This window comes from Salvelinus fontinalis, chromosome 6 (assembly GCF_029448725.1).
Source record: "Salvelinus fontinalis isolate EN_2023a chromosome 6, ASM2944872v1, whole genome shotgun sequence".
NCBI lineage: Eukaryota > Metazoa > Chordata > Actinopteri > Salmoniformes > Salmonidae > Salvelinus > Salvelinus fontinalis.
Window position 1 is genome coordinate 25,149,063 of NC_074670.1, and position 27,599 is coordinate 25,176,661.

The 27,599-nt window shown below is 43.1% G+C and overlaps 1 protein-coding gene across 8 annotated transcripts in view; it reads left to right on the plus strand.

The window, feature by feature from the left end:
- gabbr1a (gamma-aminobutyric acid (GABA) B receptor, 1a) overlaps positions 1–27,599 on the plus strand; it is a 51,641-nt gene that overhangs the window by 17,046 nt on the left and 6,996 nt on the right. For 7 of the 8 annotated variants that reach the window (XM_055925688.1, XM_055925691.1, XM_055925690.1 and 4 more), the window contains 13 exons: positions 370–530; positions 8,155–8,289; positions 9,954–10,124; positions 10,850–10,951; positions 11,232–11,297; positions 11,645–11,836; positions 12,490–12,735; positions 13,093–13,156; positions 13,954–14,031; positions 17,630–17,780; positions 18,692–18,824; positions 19,170–19,286; positions 20,813–20,920. In XM_055925688.1, the coding sequence (XP_055781663.1) occupies positions 370–530; positions 8,155–8,289; positions 9,954–10,124; positions 10,850–10,951; positions 11,232–11,297; positions 11,645–11,836; positions 12,490–12,735; positions 13,093–13,156; positions 13,954–14,031; positions 17,630–17,780; positions 18,692–18,824; positions 19,170–19,286; positions 20,813–20,920 (1,724 nt within the window). The remainder of the gene's footprint in view (positions 1–369; positions 531–8,154; positions 8,290–9,953; positions 10,125–10,849; positions 10,952–11,231; positions 11,298–11,644; positions 11,837–12,489; positions 12,736–13,092; positions 13,157–13,953; positions 14,032–17,629; positions 17,781–18,691; positions 18,825–19,169; positions 19,287–20,812; positions 20,921–27,599) is intronic. The other variant, XM_055925695.1, reaches the window with a different exon arrangement.

The window sequence follows — 27,599 nt, forward strand, 5'->3', positions numbered from 1 at the left end:
AAATAATATAAAGAGCAGGCGAGCTAGGCTATTTCTTATTCTTTTCTAACAATCTTTCACTGTCTGTTACGAGGCGAACACGTGAACCCACTTTTTGGAGAGCGCAAAGTTCTTGCAATGAAATGCTATTGCGATTCATTGCAAATTCACCTCAAGGCTCTCTAAACTTTTAATTACAACACAATCTCCGATTATTCTACTACGAACCCAACTCCACTGCAACATTCGGATATTGCTCCAATTCAATTTACCTGACCATGGCGGTAATTGGAAAAAGCCTGCGGCAATTATCGAGTGTTGCGTCCGGCCATATTGCACTTCGAGCATCGCTCACCTTACTTCTACTCTCTTGGCCGTGCCCGTCCCTAGGCAAGAAGAAACTCTACATCGGAGCTCTCTTCCCCATGAGCGGCGGTTGGCCGGGCGGCCAAGCATGTCTCCCCTCTGCGCAGATGGCTTTGGATCTGGTAAACAACCGGACGGATATTCTGCCGGATTACGAATTGGAGCTGATATACTATGACAGTATGGTGAGTAGATGTTAGATCAAATAGATCAATTGTTGTAGTTAAAAAGTGAAAGTCACATAATCAGAAGAGAATACAACTTTATGTTGGTTTTTCACAAGTCTCTTGACCAGTTGAAATTTAATTAGACCCGTTTGTGTTCATGATATATTAAATACATGAGCACTTCATTTCAGTTACAGCCTTTCTTCTTTACATATGTCTCTATACATTGTTAAAACTTGCCAACATGATATTGATTTCCAGCAGGCATACTTCTTTGAATGCATTACCCGTGTAGCAGGTGGGTGCAATAATGTGACAACTCAGCAGCATACTTATTTAATATTGTCAAGGGAGTTATGTACCAAAAGCCAAATTATATTACCCATTTTAGAATTGTTGCACAATTGCCCATTTAATTAAAAAAACAAGGCAACAGTAAACATGTCATCCCCCACAAAAGATGCAGCGTCTCCCTTGGGCCAATTGAGATAAACCTCGCAACTAACACATTTCAGTTAATTACCATAGCTCCGGCTTTAGGCCAATTAGTGTCATTTTGTAAATGCCGGATCTCTATGGCAAGACCCATCATTGACCCAAATGTAGTCAAAATCGGTCTAGTGCTGTCTGAGATATCGCATGTGGCTAATGTACGAATGGACAGAGACCGATCCACAGTCGCCTCCCCGATTTCATGGTGATGGACGATAAACTAAACTAATGCCAAGACAGAAACTGATATTGGCTTGCTGCAATTCAGCACTAAGGACAGCGTCAGTGGACAACCACAAAGCATCAGCTGGCTGCTAAATGACGAAGTGGAAGGCAATAACTGGGGCAGAAACAGTGGGAAACATATAGATGTGTAGTGAGTGAATAGTGCTGACATTTGAAAATGCCTATATGATGAACGATTGATGAGAGACAAGCAGCAGGTGTTTTGTTCATTTAATAACACAAATATTTGGCTCTATCATTTCCTGTTTAGTCACTGGAGCTTAGTGGTCAGCTAGTGGTCAAATGGGTCAGTGGCGGTCAGTGACGGTCAGCTATATGTGACATCTTATCCCGAGGAGACCTCTGCAGTGGCATTCTGTCCACTGAAGAAATGTCTCCTGTGCTTTGACATATAGACATTGGTCTTGACATGTAGACATTGGTCTTGACATATATACATATAGACATTGGTCTTGACATATAGACAATGGTCTTGACATATAGACATATAGACATTGGTCTTGACAAAAAGACATTGGTCTTGACTTATAGACATTGGTCTTTTTTTTTTTAAGACACATCACCTCATTAGCTTTAACACACAACCATCCTTCCCACTGGGTTTCCATATCAATCATACTACAGGACAGATACCTCCACTACACCCGGGCATACAGCACACAGGCATGAAACAGTTAACTGTGCTGTGACTGGTTAGGGAGCAGTGCTCGCTTTGTTCTGATTGGTGTAAAAGGCTCTGCAATGGAATCCCATTGTAAAGAATAGGGGAGAGGAAAGTTGGCATGGCAACACAGTTACCATTGAAACAAACAGGCTTCATATTTTTCTCCTTTCAATTAGATAATAATATGGATGAATAGATATGGTTGATGTGTTCATGTCGAGATTCAGGGTTTGAAAATCATATACAAAACATGACGTTAGGCTGTGGACATATCAAATATACTGACTATACATATCATTTAACTTGAAACAGCTTTGTGAATCAATGGTACTGGCCATAGAATACAATATATTCTAAAATCTAGAATTGTGGAATTTATGGAATTAATATCACCCATTGGTTGATTTATGGTTCTCTTTTTGTTTTGACAAACCAATAGATTTACACCTTTGTGACAGACCAATACATGACTAGAACCAAATCAATGAACATGTCAGACAGTGACGTTTTTTTGAATGTAGCCTGCAGGTACGTGCTAGTGTACAGTTATTGCTAATTACAGTTGGGTTTTTGATGATCACTTTAACGATCAGTGGATTGTGAACGCTTCACACCTGGCTGTAATATTAATGAACAGCTTATGGCATTAGGGTGAAATTATAGGAGATGGAATTGAATACGGCTACTATTTATTATCCAATCAACAACTTTTTTGGTCAGCTACCAAATATCACCCAGACAATCATAACTCACACTCTGTTTGAGCATGAGATTTAGAAATAAGAATCACCATCATCCAATTGCTTTTCTTCTTAATTTCTTTATAATATCTAGGGTTGGGATATCAAATATGAAGACGTGCTCATACAGTGGTCTTGGCTTGAATGTATAATGATGTTCAATAATAGAATGTGTTCATCTACTGTAAAGGTCACAATAGTTCAAGTGAAGCTTCAAAGTGTGATCCGTTTGCCTTGGAAAAAGATGACTCATCAAATATAACATGGCATAATTAGACGCTGAATAATGAAATATCAAGAAGACGTTAGTGTAGATGAACTTCAACACTTACACCGTTTATTTGTAATGCAGCATATCTTTAGCTTTCAGTGCGGCAGGTAGCCTAGTGGTTAGAGCGTTGGGCCAGTAACTGAAAGGTTGCTGGATCGAATCCCCGAGCTGACAAGGTAAAAATCTGTCATTCTGCTCCTGAACAAGGCAGTTAACCCACTGTTCCCCGATAGGCCGTCATTGAAAAAATAAGGATTTGTTCACACAGTGGCAAGAAAAAGTATGTCAACCCTTTGGAAATACCTGGATTTCTGCATACATTGGTCATACATTTTGATATGATCTTCATCTAGGTCACAACAATAGACAAACACGGTCTGCTTAAACTAATAACACACAAACAATTATAGGTTTTCCTGTCTTTATTGAACACAACGTGTAAACATTCACAGTGCAGGGTGGGAAAAGTATGTGAACCCTTGGATTTAATAACTGGTTGACTATCCTTTGGCAGCAATAAACTCAACCAAACATTTTCTGTGGTTGCGGATCAGACAACAGTCAGGAGGGATTTTGGACCATTCCTCTTTACAAAACTGTTTCAGTTCAGCAATATTCTTGGGATGTCTGGTGTGAACTGCTCTCTTGAGGTCATGCCACAGCATCTCATTTGGGTTGAGGTCAGGACTCTGACTGGGCCACTCCAGAAGGCATATTTTTTTCTTCTGTTGAAGCAATTCTGTTGTTGATTTACTTCTGTGTTTTGGGTCGTTGTCCTGTTGCATCAACCAACTTCTGTTGAGCTTCAATTGGAGGACAGATAGCCTAACATTCTCCTGCAAAATGTCTTGATAAACATCGGAATTCATTTTTCCGTCGATGATAGCATGCTGTCCAGGCCCTGACGCAGCAAAGCAGCCCCAAACCATGATGCTCCCTCCACCATACTTTACAGTTGGGATGAGGTTTTGATGTTGGTGTGCTGTACCTTTTCTTCTCCACACATAGTGTTGTGTGTTCCTTACAAGCAACTCAACTGTAGTTTCATATGTCCACAGAATATTTTGCCAGTAGTGCTGTGGAACATCCAGGTGCACTTTTCTTTGGACAGCAGTGGCTTCTTCCGTGGTGTCCTCCCATGAACACCATTCTTGTTTAGTGTTTTACATATCGTAGACTCGTCAACAGAGATGGTAGCATGTTCCAGACATTTCTGTAAGTCTTTAGCTGACACTCTAGGATTCTTCTTAACCTCATTGAGCATTCTGTGCTGTGCTCTTGCAGGACGGCCACTCCTAGGGAGAGTAGCAACAGTGCTGAACTTTCTCCATTTATAGACCATTTGTCTTACAGTGAACTGATGAACATCAACGCTTTTAGAGATACTTTTGTAACCCTTTCCAGCTTTATGCAAGTCAACAATTCTTAATCTTAGGTCTTCTGAGATCTCTTTTGATCGAGGCATGGTCCACATCAGGTAATGCTTCTTGTGAATAGCAAACTCAAATTTTGTGAGTGTTTTTTATAGGGCAAGGCAGCTATAACCAACATCTCCAATCCCGTCTCATTGATTGGACTCCAGGTTAGACGACTCCTGACTCCAATTAGCTTTTGGAGAAGTCATTAGCCTAGGGGTTCACATACTTTTTCCAACCTACACAGTGAATGTTTAAATTAGGTATTCAATATCGACAAGAAAAATACAATAATTTCTGTGTTTTTAGTTTAAGCACACTGTGTTTGTCTATTGTTGTGACTTAGATGAAGATCAGATCAAATTTGATGACCAATTTACGCAGAAATCCATATTATTCCAAAGGGTCCATATACTTTTTCTTGTCACTGTAACTGACTTGCCTAGTTAAATAAAGATCCAATAAAAATCGATCTACATGGGAAGACTGCTGCTTGTTTGTTTGTGTGGCAGTATAGGGAGAGAACATTAGACTGTTTACAGCACATTGAGATCTATACACAGACACACCACTCACCCTCTCTAGACCGTTGCCATGGTTATATCAAAGCGGAGACTGATAACTTTGATCAATTATTAACTGTGGTGGAGGGAGACAGAGGTAGAGAAATGGCGTGAAGAGGTGCTCTCTGTGTAGGGGTGCCGTCTTTCGGAGGGGACTTCAAACTGGTGTCCTGAATCTGTTGTCACTAAAGATCCCATGGCACTTATTGTAAGAGTAGGGGTGTTAACCCCGGTGTCCTGGCTAAATTCCCAATCTGGCCCTCATACCATCATGGCCACCTAATCATCCCCAGCTTCTTATTGGCTCATTCATTCCCCCTCCTCTCCCCTGTAACTGTTCCCCAGGTCGTTGCTGTAAATGAGAGCGTGTTCTCAGTCAACTTACCTGGTAAAATAAGGCTTAAATAACATTTTAAAAATCTCTCACGTCCCCTTTAATTGGCGGCTGGAACATGATAGGACTCAATCAGGGACCAAAATTATCAATATTTCCACACGGTACACATGCATACTCGTGCACTATCTCACACGCATGCATGCACACACACACGTGTATCAAATTCATGTATGCACCATTTAACGCCATGACTCATGTGGTACTCCAGATTTAATTACAGGGGGGAGATCACAGTGACTTGAGATAAGACATAAGAGCCCACTGGTCCTCTTATATATTCACACTTCTTTTATATTTATTCAATCTGAAATGCAATTCAAGAGAATAAAGCAGATCAGCATATGTGGCTTCTTCTCCTATTCTTTCTGTGGGATTGGTTTCTCATCAAAGTCTCATGGGCGGATAGATTGGATGCTGGAGTAGTATCTATTAGCTAACTCTGACGCTAATATTGGGTTGCATCGTTTCAGCACCACGGACAGTGCATGTGTGTGTGTGGAAAAGAGGAGGGTTATACATCCCACCCTTACAACAAAGGAAAACGTGGTTTTCGGACACGTGTGAACTTTCACATGTACATTTTTTACATGTGTTTTTCCATTATAATTTCTTTTTTATTCCCACTTCCAGCTACATCTGGTCTCCCATCCAGGGACTGACCCTGCTTAACTTCAGAGGCAAACCAGCAGTAGGGTGCTTTGTTGCTGTAATGAATTTGTCAGAACTTGCAACTGGAAAAAAGGCAGGGAAAGCAAAGACCAGAGTAACATAACCAAAGACAGGGAAAATGTCAGGGAAGAGGGAGTCATTTTATTTAATTGCATTGTCATAATTTTTTTTAAAGGAAAACTATTTTTTTTTGCATTTATTTACATTTCATTGGCTTTCACATGTAAAAATGATTTTGTTTTGCTATCAATAGTTTTGGGTTTATGTTTTGCATTCAATGTCATTCTTTTAGTTTGGAATACTAAGAATGTTGTTCTGGACTACAGAACATTCACTAGAGCAGGGTTAGACAACCCCGGTCCTGGAGGGCCGTAGGCGCTTCATGTTTTTGATTTAACCAACCTGGAAGACCAGGTGCGTTGAATTTAGGCAATCACTGAACTGATCAATTAGCTCAGTTGGTCTGATGTGGTGCCTAGTTAGAACAAAATCCTGCAGCACTCCAGGAACAGGGTTGCCTACCCCTGCACCATGTAACAACGCTGTTACTCAATTAAAAGTGTTTAAAGTGGCAATCCTTAATTGAAACATTAACAAAGTGTTCTCCTTGCCACAGTTTCGGTAAACAACTTTGGGTTGGAGCTGGAGATATGCAACCACTCTTATATCCATAGGCTACGCTATGGATGCAAGTACTGACCATCCATCATAATTATAGTTTTAACTCTGTTTTTAGGCTACGCAGTGTTTGTTCACCTTTACTTTGTTTACAAACATTGGAGTAAATGTGAAGTATTCTTACATGTGAAACTGCAAATTAGATTGTCTCTTTAGATGTGGAATTGCAAGGTCATGAAAAACAATCACACATTCAAGTATTTTCAAATATGAAAATGCAAATTAGATTTTTACAGGTGTGATTGTTTTTCACATGTGAAAATGCAATTCCACATGGGAATTTTTTCTTACATGTGAAACAGCAAATGTGATTCTCACATAAGAATGTTTTTCCTATGTCAAACGGCATATCCCATTCTCACGTGAAAGTTTTCACATTTCACATGTCATTTCACATGTCAAACTGCAATTCAGATGTGAGGGGAAAACATGTTATTCGCCTCACATGTGAAACGGTGGTGCTAACATCTACATTTAATGTACGTGTATCTATTTTTGTTTTTGTAAAGGCAGGCATCTCCAGTAGTTCTCTAGGGCAGAGAAAAGGTTCTGACCGCCTGACATGTTATCAGATGTGACAGGATAGCAAAACGTCACTTTCTCTTCCATTGTGATCAATTGGACTTGGTGGTATCATGACATCTAGATTATATCCTACAATAGTAGCATTAGACAACAATGTTTTCACAGTCAAACAACCATCATTGAAATCAACAGGCAATTTTTGCGTCCAATACATTTGCTTCTTGAGTGCTCTATGTCCATCTCGGAAAACAAACGGAGACAAGCCAACACCCAAATCAGGGCCCATAATGTCCGTTGTTAAGTCACAGTTTTCCACAGCCAGATTGCTTGTGACACTCAACTGCAATGCATGGGAGTTCTGTTTCCTCTCTCTCCCCCTCCACAGCAAATCCCCATTAAACGTGTCAGGCTGATTTAGATCGGGCCCTATTGAGGACTGGAATGGGGATGGCTTATTCAAAACCTTGTTGACAGGCCTGGGATGGATAATTTGTTCATGATTGGACCACCTCAAGCTTATTTTACATTCATTTGAGGCTTTGAATGTGTTCTGTTTGTGATATCTCCATCCCTCTTTGTGCTGTCATATTTTCTTCCTGTCTCTTTTTGGACAGCGTGGTCGATTTAACTCTCTCGGTGGCCATCTTTTCCCACTTTTATACTGACGCTCAATAAGGCTGAATATCGATCGCTGTTCTGTTCTTCTCTTTCTGTTTCTGATATTCTTCTTTCTTCCCCCCTCCCTCCTCTCTCTACCCCTGTTCTCTACCCACCCCCTCACTTTCTCTCCCACATATCTCACCCCTCTTCTCTTCCTCTCCTTCCCCCTATTTCTCTCCTAATCTTCCTCCTCTTTTCCTCCCTCTCTCTCTCCCTTCATCTCCCCCTCACATCTGTCTCCCCTTTTATTTCCCTCCATCTCCCCCATATCCCCTCCTCCCTCCATTTCCCCCCTCTCCCTCTTCCTCTTTCTCTCTCTTAGTGTGACCCGGGGGAATCCACCAAGTTGCTCTATGATCTGCTCTACACAGAGCCCATCAAGACAGTTCTGATGCCCGGCTGCAGCTCCGTATCCACACTGGTAGCAGAGGCTGCTCGCATGTGGAACCTCATAGTGGTGGGTAGCTACTGTGTGTGTGTGTGTGTGTGTCCCATGCTCTCTCTTTCTCTCTCTCTCTCTCTCTCTCTCTCTCTCTCTCTCTCTCTCTCTCTCTCTCTCTCTCTCTCTCTCTCTCTCTCTCTCTCTCTCTCTCTCTCTCTCTCTGTCTCTCTCTGTCTCTCTCTGTCTCTGTCTCTGTCTCTGTCTCTGTCTCTGTCTCTGTCTCTGTCTCTGTCTCTGTCTCTGTCTCTCTCTCTCTCTCTCTCTCTCTGTCTCTCTGTCTGTCTGTCTTGTAATCTCATAATCAACCTTAAACTTTTTAGCCAAGTAATTAATTGAGAACAAATTAAATCTCCCTATCCATCCTTCTCTCTCCTTCATTAAAAACTCTTCTTGTTTTTCCAATCTCCTCTTTACTCCCTCCACTTGTCAGCAACTAGTGCCTTGGGCCTGTCTGCTTGATTTCCTATGTTCTCTTCCTCTCGGCCTCCTTGTTCCGACTCTAGCTGTCGACCCCCCCGATCTCCCCTCCTCTCTCTCTCTCTCTCTCTCACACACACACACACACACACACACACACACACACACACACACACACACACACACACACACACACACACACACACACACACACACACACACACACACACACACACACACACACACACACACACACACACACACACACACACACACATATATAAAGGGATCAGGCTCTTTAGTGAGTGAGTGTACACCACCACCAATCTCCACACATATTATTTCTGTCTCTGTTCAGCCCTTAGGAGGAGTATCTCTCTGCATGTCAAACAAGCCTATCAGGGAGGGAAAAGAGCCAAGGACCAAACAGATCAGAATCAAGGGACTTCTGGGTGCTCCAATTGTAGGCTGTATTCGGATCTCCCAGAGCCTAGCGTAGCAACTCAGTCTACATTTAAAGCCAATCTCATTGACCCAATACAAGAAAAAAGTTCATACCGGCACTGTGAAACATTTTAAAACATTTAGCAACGGAAAACAAAAATGTGTCTTTCTTGTTGGACAAATCCAGTGAATCCCTTCCTGTTTTAGTCCATTTGGTGCATAATGAACACAACCCTGAACCAACTCATTTTGAGGCTAGTGTTTGTTTCAGGTCGTGAAAAAAAGCACACGGGAGTACTTCTCTTCTGCTTCCTGCAAAGTGGTGTTTTATGAGCCTCTCTGTGCCCCGCCGCTTTGCTCCATTTCCTTCTATTTCATTCTCCCGTGTGCGTGTCACCCCTAATGCTGGAGCTGTTTTCCACAGGCTGATACCATCGTCCCCCTGACTGCACTCAATTGTGAGCAGGCAAACTCTATTCTACTCTACATGTCACTAGCTGTATTGTCTGCTGTCCATGTATTGGGGGCTCCACTACCTCTACATACACCAGGACATTTGTTTACGCTGGGACTCGATATTGTACATGACGTTTGACATTTGACATTAATCATCAGGTCTCTACCTTCTTCTTCTCTCCCTGACGTCAGGGTGCCGATGCTCTGAACACCGAAACCAAAGTCATGATAGATAAAGAACATGAGACCCCTTCACCTCTTAATTCAATTGAAATCGGAAAACATTAGTACTGTATATTGCCTGGCTGTGTAGCGTTTTAAATGTTTATCTCCCTCCCTATCTCCCTCTCTCTCTTTCTCAGTTGTCCTATGGCTCCAGCTCTCCAGCCTTGTCCAACAGGAACCGCTTCCCCACCTTCTTCCGCACCCACCCTTCGGCCACCCTCCACAACCCCACCAGGGTACGCCTCTTTCAGAAGTGGAAGTGGACCAAGATCGCTACCATCCAGCAGACCACAGAGGTCTTCACTTCGGTCAGTACACTCTCTCCGTCTATCTCTTCTCGCTATGTCTCTCTCTCGCTCTCTTTCTATTGCTCTGTCTCTCACTCTCTGTCTCGCACTCTACGTCTGTCTGTCTCTCTCTCTATCTTTCTTCCACAGCCTCCTCTTCAGTGACTCTCCCACATCTTAATGAGCAAATGAGTGTGGGGGAGTGGGTGTGTGCATACGTGGGACTTATATGCGGTATGACAGTCTTTTAAGTGTTCAATCCCACAATTGATCGTGGATTTCTGAAGTAATTTGTTGGAATATTGGTGGTGAGCAAACGGGTGGATGATGTGGCACTTGGATCCTTTCCTCTAATGGAGGTTAATGAACTCCCTCTTCCTTGATTCCTTGACTCTATCTGTCCTCTTTCCCCTCTCTTTCCCTACGTCTTTTCCTCTTTATCTTCTCCCCTTCTTTCTGCCTCTCGTTTTCTCTCTTTTCCCACCTCTCTCTCTCAAATGATCTTTCTCTTTCTCTCCCTCTGTCCTTTATTATCTCTTTCCTCTTTTACTCTCTTCTTTCTCGGTCCATTTCAATTTCTTGCGCCTTTCCTTTCTCATTTTCTCACCCCTTCTCTCGGTCTTTCAATCTCTACCACTCCCTTCTCTCTTTCTATCTTCCCCATCCCTTCTCTCTTTTGTCTTTCCTTCTCTGTTCTCTCTTCCTTCTCTCTTTCTATCTACCCCCTCTCTTCTTCTCTCATATAGACTCTGGATGATCTGGAGCAGAGGGTGAAGGAGGCTGGGATTGAGATCAGTGTGAGACAGAGCTTCCTCACCGACCCGGCTGTCGCTGTCAAGAACCTCAAGGTGCTTTGATGAAATATTCAATGGGGGGGGGGGGGCTGCTGTTGCTCTCCCCTGCTCACAGCTGCGCCTGTTAGCGAAGTGAGGTGATTTAATACAGGAAATTAATGCAGGAGGCTAATTAGCACTGCCAACTGCCAGGCTGTGAAGTGCCGAGGTAGCCGAGGTTGTACCATAGAATTGGAATAGTCAAAGTGTAAAGGCTTGTATCATTATTATTGAACTATGCGAATGTATTTTCATTACGATGGCTTAAATCATTGCGCTTCCTGTCATTGAATAGCGCCAGGATGCCAGAATAATTGTGGGGCTCTTCTATGAGACGGAAGCCAGGAAAGTGTTTTGCGAGGTGAGTGTTTTTCATTGTTTGACCTCAAGTTATGTTGAGCATTAAATCATCGGGCTATTTATAGTTATTGACCTCTATTGTATCTTGAACCTCTATCTGAACAAATTACAATTTTTATTTAATTAATTCTTATTTGTACTGTGGTGATGATGTAGCCTTGAGAAGCAAAGAATATTTCTGTGGAATTAAGAATCATTTAACAGACCATTAAGTGTTTCATCTTCTTCTTTTCTGTCTATTTTCCAAATGTTTCTCTCTCTCTCTCTGCCCTTCTCTTTTTTCCTATTTTCTCTCTCTTTTGCTTTCTCTGCCCTCTCTCCCTCCAACTCTCTCCCTCCATCCTCCAGGTATTTAAGGAGAAACTGTATGGGAAGAAATATGTGTGGTTTCTGATTGGTTGGTACGCTGATAACTGGTTCAAGATCAAAGACCCGTCCATCAACTGCACCATCGAGAACATGACAGAGGCGGTGGAGGGCCACGTTACCACGGAGATCGTCATGCTCAACCCCGAGACCGTCCGCGGAGCCTCCAACCTGGTGAGAACATCTGGGCCGGGTCTAGCACTGATCCAGGATCAGCTCCCCCCGAGTTCATGTAATGTTATTGATTATGATCAGCATTCCAACGTGGTGAGCAACATCTGCTCTCCATCTGGTCACGTCGTCCCTTCAATTTCACACGCTGCCAGCCTAGCTGCTGATCAGCATTAATATACCTTCCTCTACCTACAGAGCGGTGGCTTGATGTGCTTCTGCAATAGTACACTCTAGGGGCCCTTTAGGCTTTTCCACACCACATGTTTCTGAGCCCAGGGCAGAGACACATATTTAGACATTTATATGAAATAAATGTCCCTGGCCCAGGGCTATCCCTAATAAATATTCAACTTAGGTGACAATGGAACTCTGTGATTGGCTAGTCCCAAAAAGATGGCGTAAAAGCTGTCTTAGCCCTGAGCTAAGTACAGTACCGTTTGAGTTCAAAGACTAGTAATATGTATCCATTACACAATGCTTGAGGCTCCAGTATTGCCTAAATCTAAGTTGACCCTAATGCAACTAACATAGTGATTCTAATTATAGAAATGTCATACTAATGAGTTTGATGGACAATAGTTCAGTTTGAAAGCCACACGAATGGTGACCCTCATATATCAACTCCTCCCCTTCCCGATGTCTGGTCCAATCAGACCTCTCAGGAGTTCCTGGGGGCGTTGATGAACCGGCTGGGGGGTATGAACCCGGAAGAGACGGGGGGCTTCCAGGAGGCCCCTCTGGCCTACGACGCTGTCTGGGCCCTGGCCCTGGCCCTCAACAAGACTGTGGCCCCTCTGAAGGCCAAAGGCCGCAGGCTGGAGGACTTCAACTACAACAACCATGACATCACAGCAGAGATCTACCGCGCCCTCAACACCAGCTCATTTGAAGGCGTGTCTGTGAGTACAGGAGGGAGGGTCATCCAGTAGAATATACTAGGGCCATGTTCATTAGGGCACAAAATGTTTGAAAACCCTTTGCAATGGAAAACGCAAATGAGTGTTTCTTATTATACAAGTCCAGGTAGTCCAACCCTGGTTGGAGGATTAACACACCTGATTCAACAACTAAACTTATCATCAAGCCCTTGGTTAGTTGAATATGCTGTGTTAGGAATGGGTTGGAGCAAAAGCCTGCATACCCTATTTGTCCCAGGACCGGATTAGAGAACACGTGTAATGTATGTATTGGCTCATTCAATAAGTCTGAATGACAGTAGATTTCTGACTTGATGTAGCACTTTTCTTCTCCTTCAGGGTCATGTGGTGTTTGATGCCCAGGGTTCCAGGATGGCTATGACCCTTATTGAGCAACTGCAAGGTAACGTCATCCATCACCATTTCAACCATATTTCAGCCTTTCCTTGTTCTGGTTATCCTACAGTAGTTAAGAAAATACATTTTGTTGTGGAGTGATTGAATGTCAGTCAGTCCAGTCATTCATCCAGATCAAGGCTGAAGCTTTTCTGACTCCCCCCCCCCCCCCCCCCCCCCCGTTCTCACTCGTGTTGATTTGAGAGCAAAGCATTTTTTGGACACGCAAATTGTGTTTATTTATAAATGTGTTGAGTCAAGTCTTCAGTCTAATTGGAAGAGGACTGGATCGAAGCTAAAGTGGCGGATTTTTTTGTACCTCCGTTCTTTTTGGACCCCTAATGGATAACACAAATTATAATCCTACTTCTTCCTGCATGCACTGGGTAGCATTTCGCGTGCTGCCGTGCTGGTGACGAGGTCGGGTAATTTGGTTAATACATTGAAAGCCTTGACTTGAATTTGTGAATATTTCTCATCAGTATTCATGGTTAAGGATGCTACATACTCGTTCTCTCCCTCTCTCTTTCTTTCCCTGTGGTAGCTCTGTATCGGTCCTTCTCTCTGTATCATCTCTTCGTTCCACTTTTTCCCTCTTCTCTATTTGTGGATCTGAAATGTTCTGCCATGCACTTCTATAGCCTTCTTTTCATAATGATGTTTTGATCTGTCGTTCATTTTCAAAGTGTTTCTTTTGCTTGTTTTCGTTTGAACCCTTCATAACCCAAGGACATTATGTAGGCAGGAAAGAAAGAGGATTTGAGAAGATGTTAATTGAACTCTCTTCTCCCTCTCGCTGTGTAGGAGGCAGTTATAAGAAGATTGGATACTACGACAGCTCTCAGAAGAATCTCTCCTGGTTCGGCAACGATGTGTGGATAGGTGAGGCGGAGTTGATTACGTTTGTCTTTGTCAGGCTTCCTGTGTATGTCTCTCTCTCTCTCTCTGTGTGTGTGTGTGTGACTGTCTTACTGTGAGTCATCTATGTAACAATCTATCCCGTTCCCCTCACATTAGACCTACTGTTACGCCTACTTTTTCTCTAAGCCCGCGCTGCCTCCATCCATCATTTCCATGTCAGACAAATCACCACTTCTGGCTTTAAAAGCAATCATTTGGACCCTCATCCTCCTTCACCCAGAATGAGTTTACAGCCACAGCCCAGTGGCCAGACCACGGCAGTCAGGAAAGCCTGACCCCACCCACACTTCTTCACTTTAGGAAAGTTCAACATCCACCACAGTCTGCAGAGCGTGACACAGTCTGCAGAGAAATGCTTTTACTGTCGATTTGCTTCAGCCACACCAAGACAAATGTTGTAGTTCAGTTGTTTACCGGCCCAGCCCTCCCTTGAGAGGTGACACACTTGTGCCTGGGCTCAGAATTACTGCACTGCTAATCAATCGTGCATGCTGGGAGCCCAGAGAGAGGGCACCGTTGTAGACTTTTAAGGAAACGATTTGTTGCCAAGGCTTAGCTTAGCCTCCGAGGGGAGCGGGTCCAATCAGAGACGACTGTATGGTGACCTGTATCTATCTCTGTCCTTCACAAGGCCGACATACTGTAGGGCTGAGTTTGGTGGTCTTACTGTAGGGCTGAGTTTGGTGGTCTTACTGTAGGGCTGAGTTTGGTGGTCTTACTGTAGGGCTGAGTTTGGTGGTCTTACTGTAGGGCTGAGTTTGGTGGTCTTACTGTAGGGCTGAGTTTGGTGGTCTTACTGTGGGGTTGAGTTTGGTGGTCTTACTATAGGGCTGAGTTTGGTGGTCAAACTGTAGGGCTGAGTTTGGTGGTCTTACTGTGGGGCTGAGTTTGGTGGTCTTACTGTGGGGCTGAGTTTGGTGGTCTTACTGTGGGGCTGAGTTTGGTGGTCTTACTGTGGGGCTGAGTTTGGTGGTCTTACTGTGGGGCTGAGTTTGGTGGTCTTACTGTTCTGTAGTGTGACAGGAGTGAGTTTGGTGTGATGTAGGTTTACAGAGGTGAGGATGATTTGTTCCAGCGGTGATGGAGTGGAGTCTAGTTTTCTGGAGAGTGAAAGAGGTTTGTTTGCTATAGAGGTGACAGTGTTAAGATTAGTTGACCCGCACACTCTTAGAAAAAGGGTTCTAAAGGGTTCTTCAGCTGTCCCTATTGGAGAACCTTTTTATGTTCCATGTAAAACCCTTTTTGGTTTCAACCATTTTGGGTTCCATGTAGAAGCCTCTGTGGTCAGCCAAATAACCCTTTAGATAACACCTTTTTTTCTAAGTGTGTACAGTAACAGAGGTGAGTCAAGATTACTGGTGAGTCACAGCCCAATGGACAAAACTGGTTGCCATGTCTTTTTCCACATCATTTCAACAACAACAACAAAAAACATGACGTTGAATCAAAAAGTCATCAACATTTTTTCACCCAACTTTGAACCTAAATCCAATGGGGAAATTCTTTTTTAATTTCATGTTGAGTTCACATTAGTTGACAACTCAATCAAATGTAAATCAAAACTAGACATTGAACTGACGTCTGTAACCAGTGGGAGAGGTGAGGTTAGTTTGTTATAGAGGTGACAGAGGGGAGTTTAGTTTGCTATAGAGGTGACAGAGTTTTGTTTTTTGCTATAGAGATGACGGATTTGAGTTTAGTTTGTTCTAGAGGTAACGGAGGTGAGTTTAGTTTGTTCTAGAGGTAACGGAGGTGAGTTTAGTTTGTTCTAGAGGTAACAGAGGTGAATTTAGTTTTTTCTAGAGGTAACGGAGGTGAGTTTAGTTTGTTCTAGAGGTAACGGTGAGTTTAGTTTGTTCTAGAGGTAACGGAGGTGAGTTTAGTTTGTTCTAAAGGTAACGGAGGTGAGTTTAGTTTGTTCTAGAGGTAACGGAGATGAGTTTAGTTTGTTCTAGAGGTAACGGAGGTGAGTTTAGTTTGTTCCTGAGGTAACGGAGGTGAGTTTAGTTTGTTCTAGAGGTAACGGAGGTGAGTTTAGTTTGTTCCTGAGGTAACGGAGGTGAGTTTAGTTTGTTCTAGAGGTAACGGAGGTGTTTAGTTTGTTCCTGAGGTAACAGAGGTCAGTTTAGTTTATCCTGAGGTAACAGAGGTGAGTTTAGTTTGTTCCTGAGGTAACGGAGGTGAGTTTAGTTTGTTCTAGAGGTAACGGAGGTGAGTTTAGTTTGTCCTAGAGGTAACGGAGGTGAGTTTAGTTTGTTCCTGAGGTAACAGAGGTGAGTTTAGTTTGTTCTTGAGGTAACGGAGGTGTTTAGTTTGTTCCTGAGGTAACAGAGGTGAGTTTAGTTTGTTCTAGAGGTAACGGAGGTGAGTTATGTTTGTTCTAGAGATGACAGAAGTGAGTGTAGTTTGTTCTAGAGGTAACAGAGGTGAGTTTAACTTGATGTACAGTGGCAGAGGCGATTTGGGTCTGCTGTGGAGGTGATTGTTCTCTTAACTTAACTCTCCTGTTATCCATTCTGTTTACCCCTTGTTCAATTACTCCGTCACTTTCTTGCTCTCTTTGCGGTCGCCCCTAACAACCACTTCAGCTCAGCTGTCTTCCTAATCACTGTGGCAACTGTTATAGAGCTTGGTCTCCATGGCAACACCCTGTCCTGATTCCTTGATCAAGGACGGAGGAAGGTTTAAACAGTGCAAACATCAGCTGACAGGACAGTGCTCGCTCTCTCTTCAAGGCACACAAGAACACACACGTCTTCAAACAGCCGTCACTCTGTTCTTAGACAGGATGTCTCAGATGTCACTTTAGGCAAGTCAGTGGTGTGATATCGCTGAAACCGTCAAACCAAATGCGGGCGCCCTGGTATTGTGACACCCCTGGGGCTCGACACTGTGTCACCCTCTTCCTGACATGGACACGTCATCACACACTGACACAAGTCTATGTCACTGTCACCGGCCTTACATAAGGACACAGTGACACCCACACCCCGAGAAGCTGTCAGGATCTGCAGGCAGAGCTGGATTTAAACAGACAGGAGGATACAGAGAGAAATCGGAGATTGATAAAGTCAGTCAGCTGCACTTTCAACCATCCCCTACCTTGAAAGAACCAATGCCTATTTTTTGGTTACTTTTTAGTTATGCACATGTGAGATATTTAGGGGGAACACGTCCTGATTTCCACATCTATCCTCGTTTATTCTCAATTTCTGTACCTTGTTGGTCATTGAATTAAATCATTGAGAGCAACACAATAATGTATACCGCTTACTGTGTAAATTGATTGTGCCAATTTCATTTGATCCTTTAGGTAGGTGTCTGTAGAGGTTACTGAGCGTAGTGCCCTCCCTGATGTTCAAATTCAGATTTTGATCTTAATTCAAAACATAATTGTCCTTTTGCCCTGTTCTGTTCTGAGTGACATCAAGTACAGTACAGTAGACTGTCTGTCTCTTTAAGGCATGGATGGACTAACCTCTGTCCTGCCTCTCTCTCTCTTTCTTTCTTTTTTTATATATATCTTTCTCTCTCTCTCTCTCTCTCTCTCTCTGTTCAGGTGCCGGGCCCCCGGCTGACTCGACAATAGTCATTGAGGAGTTTAGGTACCTCTCTCAGAAGCTGTTTGCTGCTGTGTCTGTCTTCGCTGGTCTGGGCATCCTGCTGGGCATCGTCTGTCTGACCTTCAACATCTACAACAGCAACGTCCGGTAAGATTATAACTTTATTTCCCCTCCAGAAGGTATTTATCTTGCACATTTAAGCAACACTGTCATTGTAGGCCGTCATTGTAAATAAGAATTTGTTCTTGACTGTGTCACGGCCGTTTAAAGGAGTGGACCAAGGCGCAGCGTTTTGAGCGTACATACTTGTTTATTTAACGATGTCGCCCACAAAACAATAAACAACCAACCGACACGTGACGCCAACGTAGTGCTCACATGCAACTAAACATGGACAACTACCCACAAAACCAACATGGAAAATGGCAACCTAAATAGGCTCCCCAATCAGAGACAACGATAAACAGCTGTCTCTGATTGGGAACCCATTCAGGCCACCATAAACCTACATACCCCTAGACAATACAAAATCCCCATAGATAACAAAACCCCCTAGACAATACAAAAACTAAACAAACCACCCTTGTCACACCCTGACCTAACCAAATAATAAAGAAAGCAAATATAACTAAAGTCAGGGCGTGACAAACTGACTTGCCTAGTTTAAAGGTTCAATTCAAAAATATATTTTTTAAAACAGCTAGCAATTCATCATCAACAATTCATCATCAAAACTCATCATCATCATTGGCAATCACGCTGGGTTGAGTATGACTGTCCTCCTGGTGGGTCCTGCTTGTAGGTCTTCAGATGGCTGTGGACAAGTGATAGTCACGTTTATGTCGACATTTGGCATTACTGTCTCCAATCCATGCAAAATGCCTTGTCACTTTGCATTCAGTGACAAAATATGCCACGTTTATGACATTATTTTGATGCTGTTGTGACAAGTAGTTCCAATAAAGTGTTACGGACAGTGCACATGAAACAGTCCCTTTGTGGGTTTTGTCTATATTCTCTGGCCTTTCTTCATACCCTCTTTGTGTGTGTTGTGCCAGGTACATCCAGAACTCCCAGCCCTACCTGAACAACATGACAGCAGTGGGCTGTATGATGGCCCTGGCTGCTGTGTTTCCCCTGGGGATCGACGGACACCACATCCACAGGTCCCAGTTCCCTGTGGTCTGTCAGGTGACACAGCTAAAGCCGTGGGAATGGGTTGTTCTAGTGCTAGAGTAGATGGATGTGCTGTAATGGCTTGCCAGGAGAAATTATTTCTCTCTCTGCCTCTCTCTATTTCTCATATTCCTTGTCTCTCTCCTTATTTATTTCTCTCTCTCTCCTTATTTATTTCTCTCTATCTCTCTCCTTATTTCTCTCTCTCTCTCTCTCTCTCCTTATTTCTCTCTCTCTCTCTCATTATCAATTCAGCTGTTGCTGTATTGGCATAATAAAAATGGCATTTGCATTGCCAAAGCATCAAAAAAGTAAAATATTGAATCAACAAAATCTCTCTCTCTCTCCCTCTCTGTTTAGTTCCGTCTGTGGCTGCTCGGCCTGGGCTTCAGTCTGGCCTATGGCAGCATGTTCACCAAGATTTGGTGGGTACACAATCTCTTCACAAAGAAGGAGGAGAAGAAGGAGAAGAGGAAGGTAAGCCTTTTAGGAGGGCCAGAGGAGGGAAAACGGAAGCTCCAGAGTCTACAGTACTGAATGTGTGGTGTTGGCAGATAAAAAATACATAAGCCGCTGGGAGATGTGCTCTGCTCTGCATGTTAAAGTATCTCTGTATATCCTCTACTGTGGGATATACTGCAGTAGAGTAGAGTAGAGCAGAGTACAGTAGAGTCGAGTACAGTAAAATAAAGTACAGTAGAGTAGAGTAAAATAGAGTACAGTAGAGTACAGTAGAGTAGAATAGAGTACAGTAGAGTAGAATAGAGTACAGTAGAGTACAGTAGAGTACAGTAGAGTAGAATAGAGTACAGTAGAGTACAGTAGAGTAGAATAGAGTACAGTAGAGTAGAATAGAGTACAGTAGAGTAGAATAGAGTACAGTAGAGTACAGTAGAGTACAGTAGAGTAGAATAGAGTACAGTAGAGTACAGTAGAGTAGAATAGAGTACAGTAGAGTACAGTAGAGTAGAATAGAGCAGCGTACGACAGGCTTGAAACAGAGACAGGAGTCACACAGACACACAGACACACGTACACGCACACAAATGCATGCACACGCACAGACAGACACACGCCCACTCACTCACACTCATACAGAGAGATACCTCCACACACACACACACACACACACACTCTTACCCGTGATGCTCACACTATCAGCTTGATTACTTATGCATGTGTGTGTCCTTTCTAAGATAGTGTGTCCTGAAGCTAGGGAGACACTGCGAGTGTGCGATGTGTTGTGGGAATTCTTCTTAGACCTAATCAGAAGAATGAGAGATTAAGCCATTTATGGAGCATTTATGAATATGTATGAGTATTAAAGTTCTATGTGGAAATCCAACCTTCGGGGGCTTTATTAGTTGAGCCAATGCAAGACGAATCAGGTTGACTTTCAACTCTCTTTAATGGCCGTGCAAGGGCAATTTGCCAAAGAGCTCTGTGAAAGTACTTTAAAAAGTTTCCAAGTCAGAATATGGCAAGACTAGTGAAGGCAGTCAAATCATTTCATGCACTTGGAGAGAAGAGGTGACAAGGTCTATGTGATACGGTTTGGTTATGTTTGGGGTGAACGGTTGCAGGGCTAGAAGCAAGCCAGAATGAAGTGATGGAAAATGAAGAAGCATGTTGTTTATCATTTTTTTATCATCATTTTTGGGCCAAATTTCTTCCTGATATGTTACTCGTTCAGAAACCACTGCTGTTCATATAGCATCCACTGCCTAGTAACTCCTCAATTTACACTTAGAATATTTTAACATTATTGTCTAAATGCCAATGAATTTATGTGTGCTTTATTTAACCAGGGAAGCCCATTGACATCAATCTCTTTTTAAAGGGAGCTCTGATAACTTAAGTATTCTGTGCTGATACACATATACAATACTGTACTCTGTTGGCAGTTTATCTACTGTATGCTTGAGCCCTTTCATCCTTGTTTGTGGACTCACTGCATTACCCTTGGTCCTTGGATTGTGATTGGTTCTCCTGTATCCCTGCAGCACCTGGAGCCATGGAAACTCTATGCAACAGTTGGAGTGTTACTAGCCATAGACATCCTGTCACTCGTGATTTGGCAGATTGTGGATCCTTTACACATCACAGTGGAGGTACAGTGACAATGTCATATCGGTCATACCCCTGGACTTTTTCTTAATGGTGTTGTGTTACAGGCTGAATTCAAAATGGATGAAATTGGTTGTTTTGGTCACCCATCTACACACAATACCCCATAATGACAAAATTAAAAAATGTTTTTAGATTTTTTGGCAAATTTATTGAAAATTAAATACAGAAATATCTCATTTACATGAGTATTCACAACCCTGGGTCAATACTTTGTAGAAAGAAGCACCTTTGGCAACGATTACAGCTGTGAGTTTTTCTGGGTCTCTAGAGCTTTCCACACCTAGATTATGCAACATTTTCCCATTGTTCTTTTCAAAATTCTTCAACTCTGTAAAATTGGTTGTTTATCATTGCTAGAGATCCATTTTCAGGTCTTGCAATAGATCTTCAAGCAGATTTAACTCGGCCACTCAGGAACATTCACTGTCTTCTTGGTAAGCAACTCCAGTGTAGAGTTGGCCTTGTGTTTTAGGTTATTGTCCTGCTGAAAGGTGAATGACTCTCCCAGTGTCTGGTGGAAAATAGACTGAACCAGATCTTCCTCTAAGATTTAGCCTGTGCTTAGCTCCATTCCGTTTCTTTTTTATTATGAAAAACTCCCCAGTCCTTAATGATGACAAGCATACTCATAACATGATGCAGCCACCATTATTCTTGAAAATATGAAGAGTGGTACTCAGTAATGTGTTGTGTTGGATTTGCTCCAAACATAACACTTTGTATTGAGGATAAAAAGTGAATTGCTTTTCCACAGTTTTTGCAGTATTACTTTAGTGTCTTGTTGCAAACATGATGCAGGTTTTGGAATATTTTTATTTTGTGCAGGTTTCCTTTTTTCCACTCCGTCAATTAGGTTAGTATTGGGGCGGCAGGTAGCGTAGTGGTTAGAGCATTGGGCCAGTAACCGAAAGGTTTCTAGATCGAATCCCCCAGCTGACAAGGTAAAAATCTGTTGTTCTGCCCCTGATCAAGACAGTTATTCAAATCAAATTTTATTAGTCACATGCGCCGAATACAACAGGTGTAGACCTTACAGTGAAACGCTTACTTATGAGCCCCTAACCAACAATGCAGTTTTTAAAAAACGGATAAGAATAATCAATAAAAGTAACAAGTTATTAAAGTGCAGCAGTAAAATAACAATAGCAAGACTATATACAGGGGGGAAAACGGTACAGAGTCAATGTGCGGTTGCACCGGTTAGTTGAGGTAATACAGTTAAAGTCGGAAGTTTACATACACCTCAGCAAAAATACATTTAAACTCAGTTTTCACAATTCCTGACATTTAATCCTAATAAAAATTCCCTGTCTTATGTCAGCTAGGATCACCACTTTATTTTAAGAATGTGAAATGTCAGAAAAATAGTAGAGAGAATGGTTTATTTTAGCTTTTATTTCTTTCATCACATTCCCAGTGGGTCAGAAGTTTACATACACTCAATTAGTATTTGGTAGCATTGCCTTTAAATTGTTTAACTTGGGTAAAATGTTTCAGGTAGCCTTCCACAAGCTTCCCACGATAAGTTGGGTGAATTTTGGCCCATTCCTCCTGACAGAGCTGGTGTAACTGAGTCAGGCTTGTAGGCCTCCTTGCTTGCACATGCTTTTCAGTTCTGCCCACAAATTTTCTATGGGATTGAGATCAGGACTTTATGATGGCCACTCCAATACCTTGACTTTGTTGTCCTTAAGCCATTCTGCCACAACCTTGGAAGTTTGCTTGGGGTCATTGTCCATTTGGAAGACCCCGCTCATGTCTTGAGATGTTGCTTCAAGATATCCACATCATTTTCCTCTTCATGATGCCATCTATTTTGTGAAGTGCACCAGTCCATCCTGCAGCAAGCACCCCCACAACATGATGCTGCCACCCCCGTGCTTCATGGTTGGGATGGTGTTCTTTGGCTTGCAAGCCTCCCCCTTTTCCTCCAAACATAACAATGATCATTATGGCCAAACAGTTCCATTTTTGTTTCATCAGGCATAGGACATTTCTCTAAAAAAGTACGATCTTTGTCCCCATGTGCAGTTGCAAACCATAGTCTGGCTTTTTTATGGCGGTTTTGGAGCAGCGGTTTCTTCCTTGCTGAGTGGCCTTTCGGGTTATGTCGATATAGGAATTGTTTTACTGTGGATATAGATACTTTTGTACCTGCTTCCTCCAGCATCTTCACAAGGTCCTTTGCTGATGTCTGGGGTTGATATGCACTTTTCACACCAAAGTACGTTCATCTCTAGGAGACAGAACGCGTCTCCTTCCTGAACGGTATGACGGCTGCGTGGTCCCATGGTGTTTATAATTTCATACTATTGTTTGTATAGACGAATGTGGTACCTTCAGGCGTTTGGAAATTGCTCCCAAGGATGAACCAGACTTGTGGAGGTCTACAATTTTTTTCCGAGGTCTTGGCTGATTTCTTTTGACTTTCTCATGATGTCAAGCAAATATTCACTGAGTTTGAATGTAGGCCTTGAAATACATCCACAGGAACACCTACAATTGACTCAAATTATGTCAATTAGCCTATCAGAAGCTTCTAAAGCCATGACATAATTTTCTGGAATTTTCCAAGCTGTTTAAAGGCACAGTCAACTTAGTATATGTAAACTTCTGACCCACTGGAATTACTACAGTGGATTATAAGTGAAATAATCTGTCTGTAAACAATTGTTGGAAAAATGACTCGTGTCATGCACAAAGTAGATGTCCTAACCGACTTGCCAAAGCTATAGTTTGTTAACAAGAAATTTGTGGAGTGGTTGAAGAACAAGTTTTAATGACTCCAACCTAAGTGTATGTAAACTTCCGACTGAGGATCTGAGGACCCATGCCAAAACCTTTCAGTCTCCTGAGGGGGAATAGGCTTTGTCGTGCCCTCTTCACGACTGTCTTAGTGTGTTTGGACCATGATATTTTGTTGGTGATGTGGACACCAAGGAACTTGAAGCTCTCAACCTGCTCCACTGCAGCCCCGTCGATGTGAATGGGGATGCTCGGTCCTCTTTTTCCTGTAGTCCACAATAATCTCTTTTGTCTTGATCATGTTGAGGGAAAGGCTGTTGTCCTGGCATCACACGGCCAGGTCTCTGACCTCCTCCGTATAGGCTGTCTCGTTGTTGTCGGTGATCAGGCCTACCACTGTTATGTCATCGGCAAACTTAATGATGGTGTTGGAGTCGTGCCTGGCCATGCAGTCATGAGGGAACAGGGATTACAGGAGTGGACTGAGCACACACCCCTGAGGGGCCCCTGTGTTGAGGATCAGCATGGCGAATGTGTTGTTACCTACCCTTACCACCTGAGGGCAGCCCGTCAGGAAGACCAGAATCCAGTTGCAGAGGGAGGTGTTTAGTCCCAGGGTCCTTAGCTTATTGATGAGATATTCTCACATAGGTGTTATTTTTGTCCAGGTGGGAAAGGGCAGTGTGGAGTGCAATAGAGATTGCATCATCTGTGGTTCTGTTGGGACGGTATGCAAATTGGAGTAGGTCTAGGGTTTCTGGGATAATGGTGTTGATGTGAGCCATGATCAGTCTTTCGAAGCACTTCATGGCTATGGACGTGAGTGCTACGGGTCAGTAGTCGTTTAGGCAGGTTACCTTAGTGTTCTTGGTCACAGGCACTATGGTTGTCTGCTTAAAACATGTTAGTATTACAGACTCGGACAGGGAGAGGTTGAAAATGTCAGTGAAGACACTTGCCAGTTGGTCAGCGCATGCTCGCAGTACACGTCCTGGTAATCCGTCTGGCCCTGCGGCGTTGTGAATGTTGACTTGTTTAAAGATCTTGCACACATCGGCTGCGGAGAGCGTGATCACACAGTCTTCCGGAACAGCTGGTGCTCTCATGCATGTTTCAGTGTTACTTGCCTCGAAGCGAGCATAGAAGTAGTTTAGCTCATCTGGTAGGCTCGTGTCACTAGGCAGCTCTCGGCTGTGCTTCCCTTTTTAGTCTGTAATGGTTTGCAAGCCCTGCCACATCCGACGAGTGTCAGAGCCGCTGTAATACGATTCGATCTTAGTCCTGTATTGACGTTTTGCCTGTTTGATGGTTCGTCGGAGGGCATAGGGGTTTTTCTTATAAGCTTCCGGGATAGAGTCCCGCTCCTTGAAAGTGGCAGCTCTAGCCTTTAGCTCAGTGTGGATGTTGCCTGTAATCCATAGCTTCTGGTTGGGGTATGTACGTACGGTCACTGTGGGGGCAACGTCATCGATGCACTTATTGATGAAGCCAATGACTGATGTGGTGTACTCCTCAATGCCATCGGAGGAATCCCGGTACAAATTCCTATCCGTGATAGCAAAACGGTCCTGTAGCTTAGCATCTGCTTCATCTGACCACTTTTTTATTGATCTAGTCACTGACGCTTCCTGCTTTCATTTTTGCTTGTAAGCATGAATCAGGAGAATAGAATTATGGTCAGATTTGCCAAATGGAGGGCGAGGGAGAGCTTTTTATGCGTCTCTGTGTGTGGAGTAAAGGTGGTCCAGAGTTTTTTCCCCTCTGGTTGCACATTTAACATGCTGATAGAAATTTGGTAAAACGGATTTAAGTTTCTCTGCATTAAAGTGGCCGGCTACTAGGAGCGCCGCCTATGGGTGAGCGTTTTCTTGTTTGCTTTTCATTCAATGCTGTCTTAGTACCATCCTCTGACTGTGGTGGTATGTAAACAACTACGTAAAATACAGATAAAAAATCTCTAGGTAGGTAGTGTGGTCTACAGTTTATCATGAGATACTCTACCTCAGGCAAGCAATAGCTCGAGACTTCCTTAGATATCGTGCACCAGCTGTTATTTACAAAAATACGTTGTCCGCCGCCTCTTGTCTTACCAGACGCCGCTGTTCTATCCTGCCGGTGCAGCGTAAAACCAGCCAGCTGTATGTTGATAGTATCATCGTTCAGACTTGAAACATAAGATATTACAATTTTGAATGTCCCGTTGGTAGTTTAATCTTCAGCGCAGGTAATCTATTTTATTGTCCAAAGAGGGGGTTTATTCAATCGCCTACAAATTCTTAGAAGGCAGCCCGCCCTCCGGCCCCTTTTTCTCTACCTCCACGCAAATCACGGGGATCTGGGCCTGTTCCCAAGATAGCAGTATATTGTTTGCGTCGGCCCCGTCAAACTCGCTAAAGGAAAAAAAGGATTCTGCCAGTCCGTGGTGAGTAATCGCAGTCCTGATGTCCAGCAGTGATTTTCGGTCATAAGAGACAGTAGCGGCAACATTATGTACAAAATCAGTAAAAAAATAAGTTACAAACAAAAAACACAATCGATTGGGGGCACATAAAACGTATGCCTTCTTCTCCGGCGCCAACCCACTGTTCCACCGTAGGCCGTTATTGTAAATAAGATTTTTTTCTTAACTGACTTGCCTAGTTAAATAAAGGTTAAATAAAAAAATGGTGGAGTAATAACATTGTTGACCTATCCTCAGTTTTCTCCTATCACAGCCATTAAACTCTGTAACTGGTTTAAAGTTACCTTATGGTGAAATCCCTGAGTGGTTTCCTTCCTCTCCGGCAACAGGGTTTATTGATACACCATCCAAAGTGTAAGTTAATAACTTCACCATGCTCAAAGGGATATTCAATATCTTCTTTTTTTTACCAGTAGGATTCTTTGCGAGGCATTGGAAAACCTCTGTGGTCTTTGTGGTTGAATCTGTGTTTTAAATTCACTGCTCGACTGAGGGACCTTACAAATACTTGTATATGTGGGGTACAGAGATGAGGTAGTCATTCAAAAATCCTGTTCAACATTATTATTTCTTACAGAGTGAGTCCATGCAACTTTACTACTGAACTTATTTAGGCTTGCCATAAAAAAGGGGTTGAATACTTATTGACTAAAGACATTTTAGCTTTTCATTTTTATTAATTTGTAAACATTTCTAAAAACATAATTCCACTGTAACGCCCGCCGGAAGAAGTGGACCAAGGTGCAGCGTGGTACGTGTTCATGATTCTTTATTTACTCAGAACACCAAACAAAACAACAAAAGAATAACGAACGTCACGTTCTGTATGCTTCACAGAGCTAACAAAAAACAACATCCCACAAAACTAAGGTGGCAAAACAGGCTGCCTAAGTGTAACGGATGTGAAATGGCTAGCTAGTTAGCGGGTACGCACTAGTAGCGTTTCAATCAGTTACGTCACTTGCTCTGAAACCTATTAGTAGTGTTGCCCCTTGCTCTGCAAGGGCCGCGGCCTTTGTGGAGCGATGGGTAACGACGCTTCGTGGGTGACCGTTGTTGATGTGTGCAGAGGGTCCCTGGTTCGCGCCCGTGTCGGGGCGAGGGGACGGTTTAAAGTTATACTGTTACATTGATACTGTTGACCCGGATCACTGGTTGCTGCGGAAAAGGAGGAGGTTGAAAGGGGGGTGAGTGTAACGGATGTGAAATGGCTAGCTAGTTAGCGGGTACGCACTAGTAGCGTTTCAATCAGTTACGTCACTTGCTCTGAAACCTATTAGTAGTGTTGCCCCTTGCTCTGCAAGGGCCGCAGCTTTTGTGGAGCGATGGATAACGACTCTTCGTGGGTGTCAGTTGTTGATGTGTGCAGAGGGTCCCTGGTTCGCGCCTGTGTCGGGGCGAGGGGACGGTTTAAAGTTATACTGTTACATAAGTATGATTCCCAATCAGAGACA